General features: G+C 40.1%; 1 protein-coding gene across 4 annotated transcripts in view; it reads right to left on the reverse strand.

Moving 5' to 3' along the window:
* Nucleotides 1–2,212: 2,212 nt before the first annotated feature.
* Nucleotides 2,213–22,575, reverse strand: part of gfra4a (GDNF family receptor alpha 4a) — a 314,196-nt gene continuing 293,833 nt past the window's right edge. For all 4 annotated transcript variants that reach the window (XM_074660851.1, XM_074660852.1, XM_074660850.1 and 1 more), the window contains 2 exons: nt 7,310–7,479; nt 2,213–2,861 (listed from right to left, as the gene is read on the reverse strand). In XM_074660851.1, coding sequence (XP_074516952.1) covers nt 2,715–2,861; nt 7,310–7,479 — 317 coding nt within the window. In that variant the 3' untranslated portion in view covers nt 2,213–2,714. The remainder of the gene's footprint in view (nt 2,862–7,309; nt 7,480–22,575) is intronic.

Genomic DNA, 22,575 nt, shown 5'->3' on the forward strand with positions numbered 1-22,575 from the left:
AGGGCAATGAGGGGTCCACCCCTCCACTCCACCACACCCTGTCGGGGTTTCTTTCACAACAATGACCGGCTCGCTGTACATTATCCCTTACGTGTTTCAACAGTTTTGAAATTAACAATGGGTCAAATGATTGCTGTAATGCTAAAAGAGAAACTTGTAGCAGTTCCCCCTCAGCTCTAGGGCACTTCCTTTTGTTTAACCACAGCAAATTCACTGTTTTCATTCACTTTCAACACTCTAATTAGTGTATTTTGCAGCTGTAGCACACAGCTGTTCTCTCTACCAAACGGCTGACACAGTTAGCGACCAGCTAGTAGACATAGAGGAGCATTTAGCTGATTAAGAGATATTTCCCTCAACAGTTGGTGGAGAGTAAAACAGAGCTAAAAAGAGAGTGAAAATTGGGCTTTCAATTTATTGGGTGGCCAAATGAATGCTTAATGTTGCTCCATGTCTCCTGGATAGGTAAATTAGCAACTGTTTACTGACACATTATCACCTTATAAAGTTGTTATGGCCCAAAAAAACAGTTAAGTGTTTCAAACAGGTTAGAAAAGTGGTTATTAATACACTTATTTATATGCATGTTTGAGACTATACCAAGTGAAAATAGATGCAGTAGAGAAAACAAGTGATGCTCTCAAAGTGCCTCAATATGGAGCTTCGGTATCAAAAGTAACATCACTAGAACGTCTTTACAAAGAAACAATTGAATGATCTTTATTGTATTTGAATGGCAGCAGCAATCTCAGAACAATATCTCAAAACCTGGGCAAATGAAACCAAAAATATCTGCATGTCTCAGTACCACTGAGGGTTAGTGAGAAAATATTTGTGATTTGAGTGAACTGCCCCTTTAAGCCACCCGTTTATGTGTTTGTCAGATCCTTACAACAACCCTGTTAAAACCCATTTGGGGTCTCATTTCAAAACTACACGGACATCAGTGAGGAAGAATTAAGTTTTTTTCCCTTCCCGTAGAACTTGGCAGGCAAAATCCAACAAGTATTGTGCTGTTATGACAATATGATGAGCTTATATTGTGAGTTTTTTTTAGGTCCAACTTGAACTAGAATGTGTCATTTTCATCTCGTCTGCTTGTAGCTCGGGGCAACATGTTTTCCGTCTTGGTGTTGAAGATAGCATATGTGTCATTTGATAATGCAACGAAACAAATCGGTGTTTCTTCAGTTAACTGAATTCAATGGCAGTATTGAAGATGACACATTCCTCGTTAAGAGCGCTTGCGCCTAACCAAACCTCGGTCTCGACACTTTTCATAGACGCGTCCGCTTCACAAAGCAGAGCTGTGCTTTCACAGTACATATTGTAAATCCTCTGGCGTCCCCACGTCGAGCAAAGAGTTCCCAGCTAGTAGCGGGCCAACATGGGTCACCACTTTTTCTTCTCACAAGTCTCTCAAAAGACAGATGCATCCGTTCATGCATCAAAAGCCACACCGTCTGTTTTCCCGCCAGTCCTCCCGGCAAAACGGCAACGCATGATTGGTCACAAACTTGTCGATAGATATGTTTTCTCTGCGGCAAAGTCCACATACAGTTAAAAAATATAAACTCGTTTCCATCTCTTGTTGCGTCACCAAAACCACAATTTTTTTGTTTAGATTTTTTACATTTCTGAAGAGGAACAAACCCAAACGTTTGTCAGGCCCTCACACTTAAAGCTTTATGCATGAATATATGAAGAGTTCCCTTCCAAAGTGAAGTATCCACCATTTGTGAAAAGTGACATTGACTCTTACAAAATTATTTCTAGCTTTAAAATGAAAACAAATTACATAGGAAGTAATGTAGGTCCTTCTTCGACAAAATAAAACACTTAAAAACACACTTTGGGAAATCATCTTAATCTTATTTGACCCTTAAATTTCAACTTAATTCATTCTATATCTTTATTTGGAAATGAACTCTTCATCCTGCAACTTAAAACACAACAACAAACAAAGAATCTCATTGTGATTTGTCTCGAGTATAACTATATATTATGTGCTTCCATCTAACATTCTGGGTAACAAAATCATGTCTAATAAAAAATAACAAAAAGTGTTATAATAAAGAGCAAAGCTGAATGAGCAGAGTGCTGCATGTGGACAAACACACACATCCACCTTAAATCTCATGTAACACTTCATCTGAGACTTAACATTTAATATTTTTCTTTTACACCAAGGAATGTTCAGGGACAAAGAAAATCTTTTTTTTTTCTTTTTAATATATATGTTTTTTAGAGTTTTCCCTCACTGCATCGTCAGTGTCTCTTCACTGTACACCTTCTGAATCCACTGTGGCTTGGACCTTATTTTCATATGAGCAAAGTTTGCATGTGTAACAGTTTGTATTTGGGGAGGCGTGAAATGAGGTGTGTTCTTCCTGGTCCCCTCCACTCCCAAACCCCCTGCGGTGCGGTAGTGGCACCCTCTCCGGCGGTCTTGTCAAGGGCGTGGGCTGCACAACACATCTGCTCTGAGTCATGATTCACAAAAAAGAGATTAAGTGTGATTTTTGTGACGGAGAGGGAGAGGGGAGCGGGGCAGGACAGAGTCCACCCTTTCCCCCACCGTCATTTGACACGTAGTAATGGCTCTTTCTCTCTCTCTCTCTCTCTCTCTCTCTCTCTCACACCAACCCCTCCACCCACCCAACCCCACCCCAGGTCTGGAGTTTTGTCCATGGAGGCCAGGTGAGCGTGGCAGCTTATTGGTCGGAGAGCAGCAGCAGGAGCAGCCAACCGAGGCCCAGCAGCAAGGACAGGCGGACGGGCTCGGCTCCGCGGTCAGACAAGCCCGGAGAGGGAAGAGTTGAGTCTCCTTCGTCGCCCCACAATCTGTCGTTCTCGTTTACCTAAAGGAAAACAAACGCGTGTCGTGATTAGGGGTGTAAGAAAATATCAATACACATGAGTATTGTGATATTATAGTATATATCGATTCTCCAAAACACTATCGATTTGTAATTAAGCTCGTAAAAATCCAAATGAGGCTAAATAACACTCCAAAGTTACGCAAAATTTAGGCAAGGAAAAACTGGTATGGCCATTTTCAAACGGGTCCCTTGACCTCTGACCTCCAGATCAGTGAATGTAAATGGGTTCTATGGGTACCCACGAGTCTCCCCTTTACAGACATGCCCACTTTATAGTAATTCCATGCAGATGCGTTATTTGAATATTTCTGTATACTGGGGTCCCTAAACAGTCTAGAATTACATAAATTGGGTTTCACTGTAAAGCTGAGACTCTTGTGGATCCAATGAGTCCAGTTGTAGTCATGTGTAAGGATGTTAGTCCCCATAGTAGCCATTGTTTTACTTAGATTTTATACATATAACAGTTTTCCTAAAATTAGATTTAAAATAAATCAATATATCACCTTGCTTACAGTATCGCAATTGAATCATTACCCCTGTATCATGGTACATATCGCCAGATTCTTGCCGATACACAGCCCTAGTTGTGATTAGTCATCCATCTATTTCAGTAATATAATAAAACAAACTGTTATCTCCTTCCAGATTTCACACCAGGAAACATCTACTTGACGCAAGCAGCGGGGGAAAAAACTCATCCTGGAGGACAAATTCTTTGAGCAACTATGCGAGTACAGCGTCCACAGTTTGAAAAATAAGACTAGCTAGGACGAGGACATTGCCACTTATCAGCCAGATGTAATTTCAAAGCGAGACATGCTTTTCTTTGTGAACATATTCAGAATAACCTCTTCAATCAGTCAAGTTCCATCTCTTGGATTCTTCCTCTCTCTCTAGCCTTCGCACTAAAACTTCTTTAACCCATCAGATGTCAATTATACTCCTTTCCATTTCTTTTTATTTTCTTTGCCCGTTTCTGTCTCATAAATTCATACAGACAAACATCACCAGAAACGTGTATATATGTAAATATGTCCCAGGGGAAAAAAACACCAATCATACGGCGTGCTGTGATTATTATGGCTGTGGCCAATTATAGCGTCCATTACACTAATTTACCTGTAAAGTCTAGAATGACTTTTTGTGATATATTTCAACATATACTATGAAGTTTTTGATATACTATAAAGCTTTGTGACTTTTTTATAACTTCTTTCGACAGACTGAGTTTTTTGATAATTTTAGACTTAATATACTATGGCTTTTTAAAAAAAATATATATATATTTTTTATACATACTATACTTTTACTTTTTTTTCGCCATATTATACTATCACTTTAAAAAAAAATTTTTTGACAAACTGACTTATTCATGACTTAAAAAAAAATAAAAAATTCAACGTACTGTATGACTTTTTTTCAACATGACTTATTTACATTTTTTCAACACACCATACTACGACTTTTTCTCAACATACTATACAATGATTTTTTTCGATATATATATATATACGTATGCATATATATTTATACTTCTCATGCATTGAAGTTTTCTACATTACAGTTTATTCATTTTGCAATTTCTGTCTACCACAAATGTATATTTTTTTCTTTGATATATGTTGTACTTAACTATTTTAAGTTTGCATTATTTTATGTCTGAGATTTCCATTGTTTTTTGACTTGACTTTCTTTTTAAACATATTTAATGAGTACTGTTGAAGGGAGCCTGAGATTAAAGATTTTCATTGACAACTGCTTCTCTATCATTGTTGTGCATATGATGTTACTAAACTTTATTGCATGACTTAATTGATTGTACGGCTTTTAATGACATTGTTATGAATTTTTTTCATGAAATTTTTAGACATACTATACTATGACATTTTGTCATAAATTTTTTTCGACATACTATGACTTTTTTGATGACATTTTTTTGACATATACTATGATTTTTTTAAACATACTATACTATGACATTTTTTCATGACATTTTTCGACATACTATACTATTACTTTTTCATGAAATTTTTTGACAAAGTATGTTGAGAAATTTCACAAAAAAAATCCTACAAGAGTTAGTTAAACAAAGATATAGTATAGTATGTCAGAAAAATTTCATGAAAGAAAATCATAGTAGTATGTCGAAAAAAGTCATAAAAAACTTTATAGTATAGTATGTCAAAAATGTCATGAAAAAAAGTCTAGTATAAGATATCGAAAATTTTATAAACATAGCATAGTATGTCGAAAAAGTTCGTTAAAAAGTCAAAGTATAGTCTGTCAAAAAAAGTCTCGGTATAGTATGTTGAAAAAAGTCATAGTATAGTATGTCGCAAAATTTAATGAAAAAAGGTAATATATTGTCAATTTTTTTTATATAAAACATAGAATATTTCTTTTTCCAAAATAAGTTTAACCTGAAAGTTTATTGCCAACAGTAAGGTAGCCCATCTTTCCTTTTCATATACTTGCTACTGTGGATAAGCCACATCTGATTGAAATGCACAGCAACATTCTTGTGTAAATTCAATTTTTGTTGATTTATGACAGACAGTTTTTAGGATGATGGCTGAAATGTTGTATGTGTGGTGATATGACTCGGGGCAGCTGTCCAGAGCGCATTTACTGGATTAATTAACTCTGACTGGTGTCGACTCAGCGACACTTTATTTGAACCTGAGTTGACACTCAACTATCAGGTGAAAAAATATCCATGTTCAACAAAGTGTCACTTCCCTATTTATCTTTGTACCATAATATTAAGTCCAAAGCAATCAGAGGATGATACAGACTGTTGAAAGAAGTGTGCGTGGGACGAGGAGTTCAGAGGACCCGTGAATATGTTATTAGGCTTTTGGCCCTTTTCTTCAGCTTTCCCTCTGGAAATAAGCAAGTGGCCTAGTTATACATTTAGCTTGTGAAGTTTATTTATATCTGTTGGCGGATTGTCAATTATGTTATCTAAAGCATATTTTTGGGAGGCGTTCCCATTATAAGCCAAATGCATGGAGCAAATTTCCTTAGCCTGGAGTAAATTATATTATTTATAAATGTCTCCTCATTATTAACATCTGAAACGCTGTGTGTAATAATGCATGCTTAATGCAAAACAGGCTGTCCACATTAAAATTTATGTTCAACAGAGTTTAACCTTTGTTTACTGTACTACTTCATTGTATGGGGCTACATTAATGATGTTTACAGAACCTGTTTATACTGTTGATGAAGCAGTTATGAATATGAGACCGTTTAAGTGTTCTGTATTTTTCCTCTCCAGTAAAGTCTCAAACTACTAATAGCATAAGCTTATGTAACACACATTTGCTTACATCCAGTTTGGCTGCTTGTTTTAATTGTCTTAACTCTTTAATTCTCATTATGTTGTTTTGTTTTATGCTCTTATTTGTGTGCTGACTCCATTTACTGCTACAAAGGTCTAATGACCCCACTGCGATCAATGAAGTTACATCCAATCTCAAAGCTTCTTTCATCCAAAATCCTCTACATGATAAACACTCAATAGGTTAGTCTATGATGAGGCAGTAGAGCTTGACGAATGTATTGACTTCATCAGCCAATACCAGCTTGTCACATTATGCACTGTAAGTCTGCACATATACAATTAGAAATAGCTGCACAAATATGTTTTACCCTTATTTACCATATTTTGACTCAGTATTTTAGGGAATTTTACAGTTGAAAAGTCTTGTTTTTTTTGTCGTATTATTATTTATACTTTCTGCACTAAAGGATAATTGTAATAATTTTCTTTTATTTAACTCGCACATATCAATTTGGCCCTCAAAAATCTACATCGGTGGAACTCTAATGAGGAGGAAACTGACATTTAGGAAACTCTTGGATCATTATTTTTTTGTTCTGACTAACAAGTTTAGAGATAATTGTAATTTGCACGACTATCATATTAGCAGCAAACGCGAAGCATTGCATCTTGGGAATTGTCTCCGCACCAAAAAGTAGTTTATTGAAACCGTTGTGGCACTAGTTATTAATTGCTTCTCTTTGATCTACTTTATTTATTTATTTATTTAACTGTTTAACTGTAATTTAGATGCAAAAGTGACAATTAAAACGACAATGTAAAAATATTTTTTCTTTCTTTTTTGGACACTCTAATAATCTCTTGTAACGTGTATTTTGTGCACAAGGCAAACAGACACTGCCTCAGTTCTCTTCATCTCGGTTCGCGCGTGACTGACTTTGTACCGGACGCTATCTAAATTATGCAGACAATGTAAATCCCACCCGTCCGCTGCTCCCTTGCAGGTTAAAACAAACGCCCCAAGTTATCTGCAGTAGCGCGACCCAATTCTGAGTGAGGCCGTCTCTCCATTAGCGCCTCTCTATTTGAAATAATAATTTTTAAAAAATCACATTTTCAGTCTCGCATCTCGTCTCACCTGAGTAGGTATCTGTGCTCTCAGAATGTTCTGCTCTGTTTCCATGGAGACGCCCGGGGCGGTGGTTGCCGAGTGCGGGATCTGGTTGTCCGTCGCCGGACTGGGCATCCCGGGCTGGCTGGCGCCCGTTTTCGAATCCGATCCGTTCCCGAAGGCCAGGATGGCGTTTTCTACAAACACAAGAGCAGCCGGAGACGTCGTGTTTAGAGGGACATGACTGGCAGCTTAACAGGAGGATGCTGTTCTGAGGGATACATGGGAAAACTTTACTCATTTCCACATCAGCCATCACCTGTAGTTTCCTTTTGCTTTTTCATCCTGTATGACTCTTTGTTATGTGATTGGTCACTTTATAATTATGTACTGGGGGACTGTAATTACAATGTGGTCATGGTGTGTGAGTACTCAACCTTTCAGGGTGAGTCACTGAATGAATGAATGAATGAATTTCAAACTGCATTTAGCAAGTTTTCTTAACAAAAACACCTCTCACTATGTGGCACTAAAACAGCAGGATTTGATATATCTACCAAAAAATGAAAATGAAAGTCTTTTCTGCTCACAGGAAGTGATGCGTCATAGTTATAGAAAAATACAAACTGTCCCTGAAGCAGCAGTGAATGCTCCATCCACATAAACCACATTTCTAAATAATGGAAGTTCACATTTTTTCAAATTTATACATCTTGTTGGCTTTCTGGGCCACCAGTGTAAGAAACAACCTACAAATGGTGCAACATATGTTATTCATATGTCTGGGGGATATGTTATTCCAAGAAATACGTGAGTCGTGAGCATTACTGTCAACTACTAGGATTACACAAGAGAGAAAGCAGGAATTCACTTTCCTATGTATAAAATGTAAATGTACGAGGGGAAAGCCTGTTTAGCCAAATAGTCAGTGGCAGATTAAAGCTTTGGTTTTAATTACAGAAAACACAGAGGCAAGAGCTGCTGCAAGTCAGATATACAAGTTCAATTAATGGCAAACAGGGGTCTCTGGTCATAATATAAAATAATGAACAGTTCTTTTTTCTTTGCAATGTAGGAGTTTCTTTAGGCTGTAAATTGTACTCTCACACACACCATCATTACCGCTTTCTATTGCTTGTGTGAGACAGAGAAGAGGTGTGACTGAGAAGTGAGATTGACAGGATGTCAAAGAAACGACTGTGTGGAGAGAATAGGAGAAAAAATAACAGTGCCTGTGAGAGAAGAGTAATAATTTGTAAGAATAGTAGTGTGAGAGAAACAGAATGAAAGTGAGACAGAAGGAGAGTATATACTATAGGTGTTTGGCTTCCAATAAAGTATAAATCTGTGTTAGAAAACATCTGATTCTTTGATTAAAAGGTACAAGGGTCCATCAATTCATCCATCTTCAACCGCTTATCCGGGATCGGGTCGCAGGGGCAACAGCTCCAGCACAGGACCCCAAACTTCCCTTTCCCGGGCCACATTAACCAGCTCTGACTGGGGGATCCTGAGGCGTTCCCAGGCCAGTGTGGAGATATAATCTCTCCACCTAGTCCTGGGTCTTCCCCGTGGCCTCCTCCCAGCTGGTCGTGCCTGGAACACCTCCCAAGGGAGGCGCCCAGGGGGCATCCTTACTAGATGCCCGAACCACCTCAACTGGCTCCTTTCGACGCAAAGGAACAGCGGCTCTACTCCGAGGCCCTCACGGATGACTAAGCTTTTCACCCTATCTCTAAGGGAGAGACCAGCCACCCTCCTGAGGAAACCCATTTCGGCCTCTTGTACCCGCGATCTCGTTCTTTCGGTCATGACCCAACCCTCATGACCATAGGTGAGAGTAGGAACGAAGGTTGACCGGTAGATCGAGAGCTTTGCCTTCCGGCTCAGCTCTCTTTTCGTCACCACGGTGACCCAGAGAGCTGCAGCTGCAAACTCTGCAACTGCTATTTCATCTTGGATTTCTCTGGGTAGCCAGCGAGGGGGCGTGCTCTAGATGCCACTCACAAACAAAACTTCTTTGTTCTCTTCGCTTGTATTGCAAATTGCGAAAATGGCATCCCAATACATGAATGCAGAGGATGTTATGGACGATGATACATTTGACAGTGTTTTGGCTGACTCAGATATTCAGTCGTAGTTATTGAAGCGAGAGTATGTGACCAAAGAAATTTGGGGGGTAAGAAAATATTGAATATCGCAGTATTATGTTTCGTCAGGGACTGTGATAAATGCAGATGCAGATCCCACTGCTCTGATTGCTTGAAAATTAACTTTTTTAACTCATATTTTATGCATATGGCGGTGTGCTCTTTATACTATACTAAAATTTGATTTAAAAAAATCCTAATATACACCAATCAGTCATAACATGAAGACCACTGAATAACATTGATTATCTCGTTACAATGGCACCTGGCAGTGGGGGAGGGCGGGGGGGGATATATTAGACGGCAAGTGAACATTTTGAACTTTGTGTTGGAAGCAGAAAAAATGAGCAAGTGTAAGGATGTGCGCGACTTTGACAACATGGCTAGTTCCCAGTCTGCAGTGGTCAGGACCTACCAAAAGTGGTCCAAGGAAGGAAAACCGGGGTCAGACCCGAGGCTCATTGATGCAAGTGGTGAGCGAAGGCTGGCCCGTGTTGTCCGATCCAATAGAAGAGCTACTGGAGCTCAAATTGCTGAAAAAGTGAATGCTGGTTGCGATAGAAAGGTGTCAGAACACACAGTGAGGAGCAGTTTATTGCGTATGGGGCTGCTTAGCCGCAGACTGGTCGGGGTGCCAATGCTGTCCTAATGTCATGGCTGATTGGTGTATCTCGTTGCTTACAATAGCGCAATATATTGCCCGTAACTCCTGTACCATGATATGTATCGTATCGCCAGCCCTAGTAGAAATGCAGAGGCCGAGGCTGCAGAGGGGATTATATGGTCGGCAGGGTTGTCAAGAACCTGAGCTGCCAAAGAGCAAACATCAACTGGTTGTTGTAAGAGTAGCGTAGCTCATTTGGAGAAGAGTAGAGTACTCCAGTGTGTGTGGTGTGAGCGGACGAGAAAGAGCGATCGCAGCAGAGGAGAGTTTAAGTGTAGAGGTGAAGATATCAAGTGAATGTACAGTAGAGTTTGCAGTTTGTGCACAAATAAAATGCTGCAGCTCCTCAAGACCAACAGACGTTTCCAGTGTCTTGTTTCCCGGCAGCTGAGTGGAGTGACGACGTTACTCCACTCAGAGGCGACGTTAAACAGAAGGTTGCACGCAATGCATCCTGGTACATGTAGACACTGCAGGCACGGCTCCGCAAGCAGGACAACTCAGCTTTCTGGGTCAATATAGCAGCGCTGAGGGTTTTATTGCTTTAATCGACTTTGTTTATTTACATAGTATTAGAGGTGGCAAATGTTTCCTTTAAGTACAACTCCTAAGAAAATTATATAAACACAATCTGCAGCTTAAATCAATTCACTTTAAAATTCTGGGAAAATTCTGGATGAATTCAGCAACTATGGCAACGTGTGTTTTTATTGTGACTGCAACGATAAAGTGTTTTGAATTCGCTACCGCTCTAATTTGCGCCCTTATTTGGCTTCTTCGCCATGGCAACAGAGGCAGAGGTGTGGGTGTGTGGGAGAGTATGATGGTGTACATTAAACATTTGAATGGTGTCTGAGATCAAGTAGTATTTAGATCTTGACTAACCTCTAATACAGGGAGCCTGTGGTAATTAAGTCATTGTTTTGTGTAGTTTAAGTATTTTGTTAAACGATGTAATCAGGCCCTGATAGGAGCTTAATTTGATTAACACCGGTGTGTGTGTGTGTGTGTGTGTGTGTGTGTGTGTGTGTGTGTGTGTGTGTGTGAGAGCTGACATTATTGAGAGAAAATAGAGAAAATGTTATTTAGCCACAGATTGCGATCATGTTTTCTTGTTATCTCGGCTTCATGTTGTATTTAAATCAGCTGCACGATTTCAAGAATTTTGAACTTTTGATTAGCTGTCGCGGAAAAGTACTAAGATCTTTTACTTAAGTGAAAGTAGCAGTACCACAGTGTAGAAATACCCTGTTACAAGTAAAAATAGAAAAAAGTCTTTGCATCAAAATATACTTTAAGTACCAGAAGTACCCATTATTCAGAATGGCCCATTTCAGAATCACATGACTGTATTATAATGATTGATATGTTAATGTATTCATCACGTTAATATTGCAGCTGGAAAAGACGGGGCTAATTTTAATAACGTTATATACTTCTTGGCAAACTGCAGCCCAACAGGCAACAACAGCTGTCAGTGTGTCAGTGTGCTGACTTGACTATGACTTGCCCCAAACTGCATGTGATTATCATAAAGTGGGCATGTCTGTAAAGGGGAGACTCGTGGGTACCCATAGAACCCATTTTCATTCACATATCTTGAGGTCAGAGGTCAAAGGACCTCTTTGAAAATGGACATACCAGTTTTTCCTCGTCAAAATTAAGCGCAAGTTTGGAGCATTATTTAACCTCCTTCGTGAAAAGCTAGTATGACATGGTTGGTACCAATGGATTCATTAGGTTTTACAGTTTCATATGATACCAGTATCTTCATTCTAGCTTTAAAAACTGAGAACAATTTTGCGTTAACGCATTATTATCACATTAACTTTGACAGCCCTAATGTAAAAGTATCAAATAAATGTGTAATATTTCCCTCTGAGATGTCGCTGGGTAGAAGTATAAAGTAGCAAAAAAGTAAGTAAAGTACCACAAAATTGCACCAAAGTATAGTACTTGAGTAAATACTTAGTTACTTTCCACCACTATTGATTAGTATTCTTGTGCCTCTTTCTTGACACAAACTCATAGCAGTATTGCCGTCAGTGAATCCTGCATACAGCAATAACAACCCAGAGTCCTTCAAGCAGCCCATTAATGAACCAGCTGAGTAGCTTACAGCTAACAGGACAGTGAAGCTCATGATGGATATAATCCTGGAACTGAAGGTCCTCCATTCTTTGTTTAAATCCGTGCCTTGTGCGATGTATAATTTAAATGAAAGTTCTACACATAATGTTTGATTTTAATGCACGATGATTGATTTTAAAGTAAGGTCATAACTATTTGAATTATGCTGTAGGGGTTTTCATATTTTCCAGTTCGTTCATTCACTCAGTGAAAACCAAGGACACTCTCTCCCAGACCCTCTCAGCCTGGCAGGATTCTCTCTTCAGTAAAATACGAGCGCCACGGAGGGTCACGGGCAGCGGAGCCTCGACACACAAAAGCCATCAATACCTGCTGAAAGTCCTCTACCGCGGCAAGAGAAGCAGAAAATGGAATGAATAATATCATTATGAAATGCTAATAATTCGTTTAAATGCATACAGAAATGTGTGTGCGTGCTAGAGGACAACATTTCACAAAACCAACTGATTGTAAAACTTTGTCATGAAGGACGCACCTATTGTTGGTTGTACAATAAAGTTATGAAGCTAGTCGCTGTGATAGAACACACGAGAGCTCACTGATTGGTTCTTGCTGCTTATGTCGTCTGTTAAAACTTAAGAAACGAGGGCTGACACTGTGCACAGTTTCTGTATTATTATTATTAACACCATACTTGCCAACCCTCCCGATTATCCCGGGAGACTCCCGTTTTTCATCGCCCTCTCCTGGTTTCCTCCCGGAGTCACAATTCTCCTGCATTTCTCCCGATTTCTTTTTTCCCCTTTTCATGATCTCAACCTTTCTGAAACTGTACAGCGTGTATAAGTCCTACTGTTTCCACCCGGACGACAATAGAGCTACACCAAATTATCGTTTCCAGGCGGAATAAAGCAGTCTGTGCTCGCGACACAGCGCAGTTTGAGCTCGTGTTTGAGCTGCGCTCGCCACAGCGTGCAGCGGCGATGTAGGGAAAAGACGTCGTAGCGTGGCGCAAGCCATTACAAATAACGGGTCTCAGAGCGCAGTGGTGCCGTTGTCGCGTTGTGTCTGAAATGACCTTCAGTGAGAGAGAAATGGAGAGTACTAAGAGAAATAAATACTCAAGCAGCAGCAAAAATCAAAACAAAAAATCAGATGAATATTAGTTTATGCCACAGATTCAAACGCCAAGTTCACACCAGAGGGGCAAATTATTCAGTTTTCTTAGTTAACTCAATGTCCACTGACTATGGTTGGCCATGGGGGGGACATATCCAGTCTAGCCTGCAGGAAATGTGAAGTAATGACTGAACACACAAACGCTCTGTTAGTTACAGCGGAGCAACAGCTGAGTCATAACATCCTCAAACCAGTGATCCACGTGGGTCGGTGCTCACCGGTAAGTGGTTCTACATTTTACTCTTTGGTGTACCGTGACTTTTTCTTGCACACCTGCACTTCTCACAAGCTGTCGGTACTCTTCTCTGCCCTCTCAGTATCAGGTTCTCTGGGAGATTCATACCGGCGCAACGCCAGCGTATTTTTAGGCACGTCTCATAAACCGTATGAACATAAAAACTATGTGGAGAACATCTGGACGAGCCGACGCACAGCACGGGGGCACGGAGGGTGAGAATGAGGGTGCAGTCCTTTTAATTAGTGAACTGTTTGTCTTAACTTATAACTTTTTTTTAAATTTGTGAACAAATATAATTAATGAAACATTATTTACTGTTCTTTTAATTTATAGAATCTGATTTTACAGGACAAACACTTACAGAAGAATTGAAACTTCAGACAAAGGCTGTGATACTTAATAAAAATAATAATTTAATTAGTAATAATAATGGTGTAAAATTGTATAGGTTTAAGTCAAAAACCTTCAAATGTTCTTGGGGAAGGAGCCCCAAACCCAATATCTCCTAGTATCTCTTATTCACTGTAGAAATGTAGAATGTGTCTCTTCATCCTGCTGCATAATATGTAGAAGCATCCTGATTGGAACCCTTAATGATACCCAACTAGAGGCTACAAATAACGCAAGAAAGCACTTTAACTATTAACACTAAACACACCACCATAACCCTATAATGTTGCAGTTGGAATATTATTGGAGTATTACAGGACAACTATAGAAGATGAATAGCCCAAGTCTAATAAGAGCAATTAAACCACAACTGATTAGGGATTGCGGATACCGGCCGACACACCAACATGTGAATAACAGTAGTATTTAAATCTATCTCCTTAGAGGAGATAGATTTAAATTCCAACTGTACCATCATGTTATAGTTTAAAACCTTTAGAGCTTGTTTTTCATTATTAATATAAATATATTGATTTCATCTGTTTTAAGGACATCAGCAGCAGGTAGCCATTTTCAATAAACAGGTACTGTTAATGTTACTGTTAATGTTAATTAAATAGGGATGTCAATCGATTAAAATAGTTAATCGTGATTAATCACACATTTTTTATCTGTTCAAAATGTACCTTTAAGGGAGATTTGTCAAGTATTTAATATTCTTATCAACATGGGAGTGGACAAATATGCTGATTTATTCAAACATATGTATATATTTATTATTGGAAATCAATTAACACAAAAAAATGACACATATTGTCCAGAAACCCTCACAGGTACTGCATTTAGCATAAAAATATGCTCAAATCATAACATGGCAAACTGCAGCCCAACAGGCAACAACAGCTGTCAGTGTGTCAGTGTGCTGACTTGACTATGACTTGCCCCAAACTGCATGTGATTATCATAAAGTGGGCATGTCTGTAAAGGGGAGACTCGTGGGTACCCATAGAACCCATTTTCATTCACATATCATGAGGTCAGAGGTCAAGGGACCCCTTTGAAAATGACCATGCCAGTTTTTCCTCACCAAAATGTAGTGTAAGTTTGGAGCGTCATTTAGCCTCCTTTTTGACAAGCTAGTATGACATGGATGGTACCAATGGATTCATTAGGTTTTATAGTTTCATATGATAACAGTATCTTTTAACTCCACTACAACCTAAAAAAAAAATAGTTTTAATGCTATTTTTGTTTTCTGTTTACATTACACCACATTGTACTACTACTCATATATGCCAACAGCAAAAAAAACATCACAGGGACCAGGGTTCAATCTCTTGCTGCTAAATGTTCACATGTTAACATGCGTGTTTATTTACACTAACTACTTGGTGTTATTCATTCTTGTTAAGTTGTTGAAACAATTGCATATTTGCAATGATGACTGGAGGAATGTGAATCTTTAGAGATCCCTATTTCACAAGTGTAAAAAGAACAGATGTTCAAGTTTGGATTAAATAAACAGATGCTTTCGATGTTTCGGGTTTGAATCCTCACCTGACTGAAACAGATAATGAAGCCTTTGCTGTCAACACTGGAAACAAGTGTTTAACAAAGATGATTCAGAGAGATACAAGTGAACAAGCCTCCATTTTCTGGATGGCTGAATACGTTTACATTTTATACAATCGTCACCCCAATTTAAAAAAGAAAAAGAAAAGTGACATTACACTTTCCTAAAAGAGGCTTGAAAATGTCAGTCAGCCTTTTAATTTCTCATCTTGCAGTTGTCGGTAATGGTGATGGTGAATATTTAAATGGGCCACTTACAGTAAGTAGGCCGAGACTGGAAGGAATATTATAGTGTGTACATTTTGTACTATCTATAATTTACAGTCTGGTGGATTTATATGGGTTTTATACACCCCGAAGGACACCCGTTACATCACGTTCTTGGATTTACCACAACCAGAATGAATTATGACCATATGATGAATTAATATTCTATAAGCACTCATTTTCATTTTGCTAATGGGCTACTCTGCAGCAATTACGTTTGCATGAAAGTCACTCCAATTAAAATATGCTCAAATGAAGACATGAATGAGAGATTCATCAATTAATATCCACAGCTTATACTGTAAGATGGATGTGGGTGCTTAGAAATGAAAATCACACCATTATTCCATCTGTTCCCGGCGAAAATCCCTCCGATTTCAGAAGCGACTCGCTGGTTATTAGTGATGGGATTTCAAAGCCTTCAGCGGAGTATCGGGGTGTGACACACAAACATTGATTTCTCACAGGATCATAACAAATTGATCCATCCATTGCCTTTTGCAAACAAAAATTCTGCAGCAATCAATGCGGAGCCTTGACTCGCCTCCCTCCACTGGTGCAACGCTGAGCATCAACTACGAGACAGAGATGGAGGGGGCGGATGGGTGACCTGAGCGTGAGCTCGTTGCCAGCTCTGCTGCTGCGCTTGTTGCCAGCTCTGCTGCTGCGCTTGTTGCCAGCTCTGCTGCTGCGCTTGTTGCCAGCTCTGCAGCTAATTGGGGAATCTGCAAGTTACAACAGCAAACGAGTCAATAGCGAGGAAAACAGATTGAGGCCGGCTGACGGTGTGTACTGTATACATCAGCACCGTGCGGGGAAAAAGGCTGTGGACCAGCGTGCTAATGGTGCTGTGGGCCATTAGCGTTGGTAGGACAGGTGGGAAAGTGTGCTGCCGTGCTCAAAGTGTGCAGTTAGCGCTACGGTGTGCAGCGGTGCCCCGGCAGGCTGACAAACGAGGGAAGCGAGGGGTGCGACTACAGCTGCCCGCTACCACGCCTCGCCGCACCGCCACCACGCAGAGCTGAAGTGCCAATTGATATCTTCGGCTGTGGTGACGGATCCATTGTAAATGTTTGGACACGGCTGTTTAAGCACCACCATCTCGCATCTCTTTGACTTTTAAGTTTCTCCCTGAGGGCTTGTATTTCTTTTACTGACTTCCTAGGTTCCTCGAAGCCACACTGCATAGAACATCCCCTTCCTGTCCGCAACCTTCCTGACATATTGCTGGTTAACCTCACTGTTATAATACCAATTTAACTACCAGAAAAAAATTACAATAATTGCAGAAATAAATGAGCTTCACCTCCATCTGTCCTCTCATTTTTTTTCCCTGACACACTCAGCTTTCAGAGAACGAAGAAGTCCAGAGCTGCTGTTTTGCATAGTGATGTGGTTATTATCACTGTGATGAGGAGGTAAGGTAGGGTGACAGCTGTTTTTAAAACCTGAGCTCGCTCACTCCAGAGATTCTTTTTTTCCAGCAGTTTCTCCCCTCCCCTGTCTGCAAACGACTGTATTCTTCCCTGCCACTATTCTCTCTGTCCACCACCTCATTAGTTCGGAGGCAGGAAACCAAATTATGTTCAATTACGAAGTCATCAAAGGCCATCTGAAGTCCTGTATCAGCAAGCGTGCCCCAGCACAACAGCACAGGGAGGCCCTGCGCGCTGTCGCAAAAAAAAAGGTAAGCACCAAAAGAGACCAGGAGGATTTATTTAATTGAAGATCGTGCCGTCCACTTGTGAAACAGAACCATCACCGAAGGAGCGGGGAGTCCAAATGGATAACACTTCATTCTCTGTACGTCGTGATTACACGAGGAACATGGGGGAAAGAAAAACATTCAGGATCTCTCCCAGGGCGGATTCATTTTCCCAATTATTGGCTCGAATCCAAACTCTTCTTGCCAAATCATTATACACACTTTCTCCCCAAAATAGAACTGCGGCTCGTCGGCGCCTGGCAAACGAGACTGAACTCCAATTGAGATGAGAGCGCGACGTGCACCGCTGGTCCACGAATCGCCTTTCCCATTAGAAACCTGTTCATCCTTATTATCACGTATGCGCTGTTTGGCTTCAACCATTTGCACGAGCGGGGAGGAGAGGAGGAGAGGAGGAGAGGAGGAGAGGAGGAGAGGAGGGGAGCGTTTCTTTGCTCAGACGCAGGGAAATGAGGCCAGTCAGTCTGAGGTTTGTTTTTCTGGGTCTCTAAGGAGCTTACAGTAAACAGCGCAGAGGAGCAGCCTTGGCAAGTCTGAGTGCCGGCTGCAGGATGCACATGAGGAGTTTCATTGAAAAACAAGACATCCATCAAGCAGCTGAAAAATATACGCTGGGAGGTTTAACTCTCTGCGGGATAATGTGCGTTGTATTTGTTATCCACAGTTGGTTACAAATGTCATTATCTCATCGATCGATGCATGTCAGGTAGCAAGTATTATTCAAAAATGGATGCAGCACGTTATAATTGGTCTAAAAATAGCGTAAACACAGTCGTCTTTGTCCCGCAGTGATTTATGTCTAATTTGTAACTTGTAAAGTTTCTAAATTTGCATGATTTTTGTCTGCTGATTTTAGGTCTTTGGTGTGGCCTGATCCACCAGATGGTTTATTACACAGAACCATCTGAGAAGCCGTCATTGGAAACTGTCTGGAAAAGGGAAGGCACTTTCAAAAAAATACTTGGCAGGTGATTGGATGAACTATCTGTCAATCAAACTCTTGCTGAGGCCAGTCAGGAGAAGAGCGAAAACATCACCTTTTCTTTGCTCTTCTTTCAATGAAGAAATACTCTTTAGTTCTGATATAACTGATGCTATTGCAGCTACGCTAACCTCTTCAGGAGCCGCCGTTGTTGTTTAGAACCAACAGTCGCCTCTCCGTGTCGTCACACACATCTAAGCCACGCCCATAGCTGCTAGTAGTTCCTCACCGGACGCTGATTGGTCCGTGCTCTGACTTGCCGGAAACAAACACATTACTTGAAACCTGACAAGATCTCGTGAGATCACGAGAATGTCCATCTGTATAGATTTCATTGTATCACTTTATAATACAGCCAAAGATTTACTGTAATTTCATGGTATGAATCAGTTACCAATAAATAACTTAAACAAGACTATGGGGAACAAGGGAGTAACAACTGGAGGAAAGGGAAAAGAGAAATAAATTATACTGTATGTAAGATAAGATAAGATATTCCTTTATTAGTCCCACAGTGGGGAAATTTGCATAATGGCATCATTAGAAAAGTTTGTCCACTGGTAATCACTCCTCTTCTAACACTGTAATTATAGTTTAATTTATCCATACAGTACATATCATACTGTAACGTTGTTTGGGCCTTCATAAAAGAATTTTAATCCAAAAGAAAATGTAATAATAAGACTGGCAACTCCGTCAAATAGCCATGAACCATGTGGGAATTAAATCTGTTTCCATTTCCACCATTAATATCTATCAAACCTGTATCTTTAAGAACAGCTTACCCAACGTATTTCACATCTTCTTTCTAATGAACTCTGACGTCCGTTAATATCCATTCAGACAAGCAAAGGATATTCATCTTCCCTAACGTCAAAAAACTCTTGCACAATATGCCATAAAGTATAGAGGACTTTCACTTTGGACTACCAGCCCCCTCTCTATCAAAACCTGACCAACACTGTCAGGATTTAAGTTTAAAATGAAAACAAAAAAAAACACCTGTGCCATAGTTAATGGGCTCAGTATGTTTTTATGTTTGTACTATTGTTTTATTTATTGTTATTATGACTATTACTACTAACTTGTTTTTTCTTTATGTTAAGATAACTATCTATAGTATTAGGATAAATTGTAAATCCTTTTTTTACTATAAGTCCTTTGGGGTTTCTTACCTCTCCTGCACAATCTATGTGTTTGTTGTGCTTTTACCACTTCCTTTTGTGCTAATAATAAACTAACTAACTAACTAACTAACTAACTAACTAACTAACTAACTAACTGCTGGTTACTTAGGGCACTGTACTGGAAAACAAAACTGTGACTCTGCTAAAACTGTCAAGTAATTATGTACAGTTATAATATGCTACAACATTTGTGGGGGTAGAGTAAGGTAATTGTTTTGTTTCTCAGTACATTAACCCAAAGGAACCCAGTATTCACAAAAATAATTAGAAAAAAAACACCTATTCTGTGCTGCTAAGTGATCTCCTTTCTACAAGCATACCCAATTTGAGGTTGCATCGACTTCTGCATTGCAAAAAAACAACCTGTGCCCACCAGGGACAGACGCTGGTGGGCTTCAAATTAATTTGGCTCTGTCATGAAGCGAAGGTTTCTGGCAAACCAGGAAGATTTTGTGATGGATTGTTGCTGTTTTTTGGGGATCTGCAGCTGCAAGTTTACATCACTGACTAACTCATTAAAAGCCATTACAGCCAGTCCAGCGGTGATCCCTTTGTGGAGCACAATTAACCCAAGTGATTTACTCTAGAGAGAGTTTTGTCACCAGAGAAGAAGATAATGTTTTTAATGAGATGAAATTGGAGTCTGTTTGTTCTTCATGAATCTTCTTGTCATGTACATCTACTCTTTTATTGGTGCTACTCCTCCAGATGGTTGTTTTTATGCTTTTGTCTCCATCTTTGATGTCGAGGACATGCTGCTTCTTACCGGATTATTACGCTTATTACTGGATTAACCACCAAGATGGTGAATGTGTATCTTTTTCTACCGCCATACACAAAAATATTTAGCCTGAAAAATATTGAATCTTTATACTGGGGAGTTTACAACATGCACTGGAAAAGCTGTTCCCTCTGCTCTGTAACCCAGAATGTCCACTGGTTTAACCGTGGTAGCATCTTTAGGCAGCCAGGTTGTTTAAAGGTGTTAAACGCAAAATTCAGAGCATATCTATTGCCTCTAAATGGCTGTCAACGTGCCGATGGCTGAGCCAGCGGCTCGCAGCTAACAGTGCTAACAAGGGTAACAGTGCTGACAGAGCCGACAGTGTGAACCTGATGGGGAACCTGAGGGTGGGTGTAACGCTTCCGTGACGGCGCTGTAGTTATCAGGTGTAACGGACGTATGAGTGCAGAGCGGCGGCCTTGATCTAGTGTGGCACGCTGACATGCATTAACATGCACTGAAGACCCAGACACGCCAAGCCGACATTAAAGAACTAGCGGCGATGACAGCCGACTGTTGCGTCGCCTCACATCATCTTTGTCTTGGCTGACAATTTGCATTTGAACGCACCGCAAAGACTACAGCTGACGAACAGTTAGCACGTACGTCCTGCGCCTGCTCGGCTGAGGCACTTTGGTTGCGTCTGGTTGCTATGACACGGAATATCTGCAGAAGTAAAAAATGTTGGCAAAAGGTAGAGTGCTTGCTCTGGATGAAGGGAAGGCAGAAACACATAGAAAGAGGAACGAAATAAGGTCCAATGGGGTCCACCAGAAGGGGCATGCATTTGGCTCTCTATTGCAAAATTGTGCTTATTGCGACAGCCCTACCTGTGATATCATACATAATTAAGGTTTGTATACTTTCAATTAGGAACTTGGTTTATTAGACAACATAAAGAATATTGTGGCAAACTGTTCACTCTTAAATTAGTAATCTGTGGGCTGTAATCTCAAACGCTACCGTGAATGTCACACTTGAGATGCAAGCTGGTCTGACTGATATAGACGCGGCGTGTAAAGATAGTGGAGCGGTGGGCGAGATGCTCCAGTGGAGTTTGGCAGACTGGTTAGACTGGTAGCAGATGGTTTTCAGTCCGGTGGAAACAGTGGTGAGAGGCTGCTTGTGTGATGTCTGATGAGAAGTTGATGCCTTTTTTGTTTTTGTAATAATTGAACCAAGACTTGTATAAACACAACAAACGCTGACATTCTGCTTTGTCACCGCATGACAGCAGCGGCAGTTTGCTTTGTACTGTCACCGGTGTCATTGCTCTGTCACTGGAGTTGTTATTAATGCCGACAGCTTTGTAAGAATTTGTCTTCTTCTGTTGTTAGAAAAAATAATAACTCAGAATAAACTCCAGTGTCTGCTGTGACACCAGCAGCTACAGCTTGTATTACTTTGTCACTGGCATCATTCTTCTGTCACTGGTGCTATCACTCATTCAGAGGGATGATCTCCCATCATCAGAGCGGTTTTCTTGTTGTTGTTGTTGTTGGATGAAAGCTACAACAAAAGGTAAAAGACTTCAGAGGATTGCTGGATAATCCTAATGTAACATCAGCTGCAGTTTCTCACTCACTGATGTCTTCATTTTATCATTTGTTGTGCCACTCTAAAAATCATGTTTCTATTATCGTCAATAGGTTTTTCTCTGCAGTGATAAATTTCCCAGCATAATCTAAACAAACAGATATTATATGTGGTAACTCATCACCGTGTGCCACCAGCTATTATTAACACTGGTCTGTCACTGCTGCCGTCACTCAGGGAGTTGTTTGTCTGCAAGTCTTATTTGTGCAAAGAAAGAAATTAATATAGACTGAAGTAAACACATGGAGAGGGGGAGGCTTCACTGTGGCACTGATGTGTCACTAGTGCTGTCACTCCCGACAAAGAGGTGGTCTGGACATGCCTGTCAGTTAGTGTGGGCAGGAGTTTGTCTGTTTCAGGACAGTAGGTTGGATTTTATATTGAAGTTGTGAGTCCAAATAGAAATAGAAGAGGAGTAGAACGGACATTGAACTGTTCGCTGTGGGCATTTGACTAGGTCAAAAGAA

The sequence above is a fragment of the Sebastes fasciatus genome, chromosome 15 (genome assembly GCF_043250625.1).
Source record: "Sebastes fasciatus isolate fSebFas1 chromosome 15, fSebFas1.pri, whole genome shotgun sequence".
Lineage (NCBI taxonomy): Eukaryota > Metazoa > Chordata > Actinopteri > Perciformes > Sebastidae > Sebastes > Sebastes fasciatus.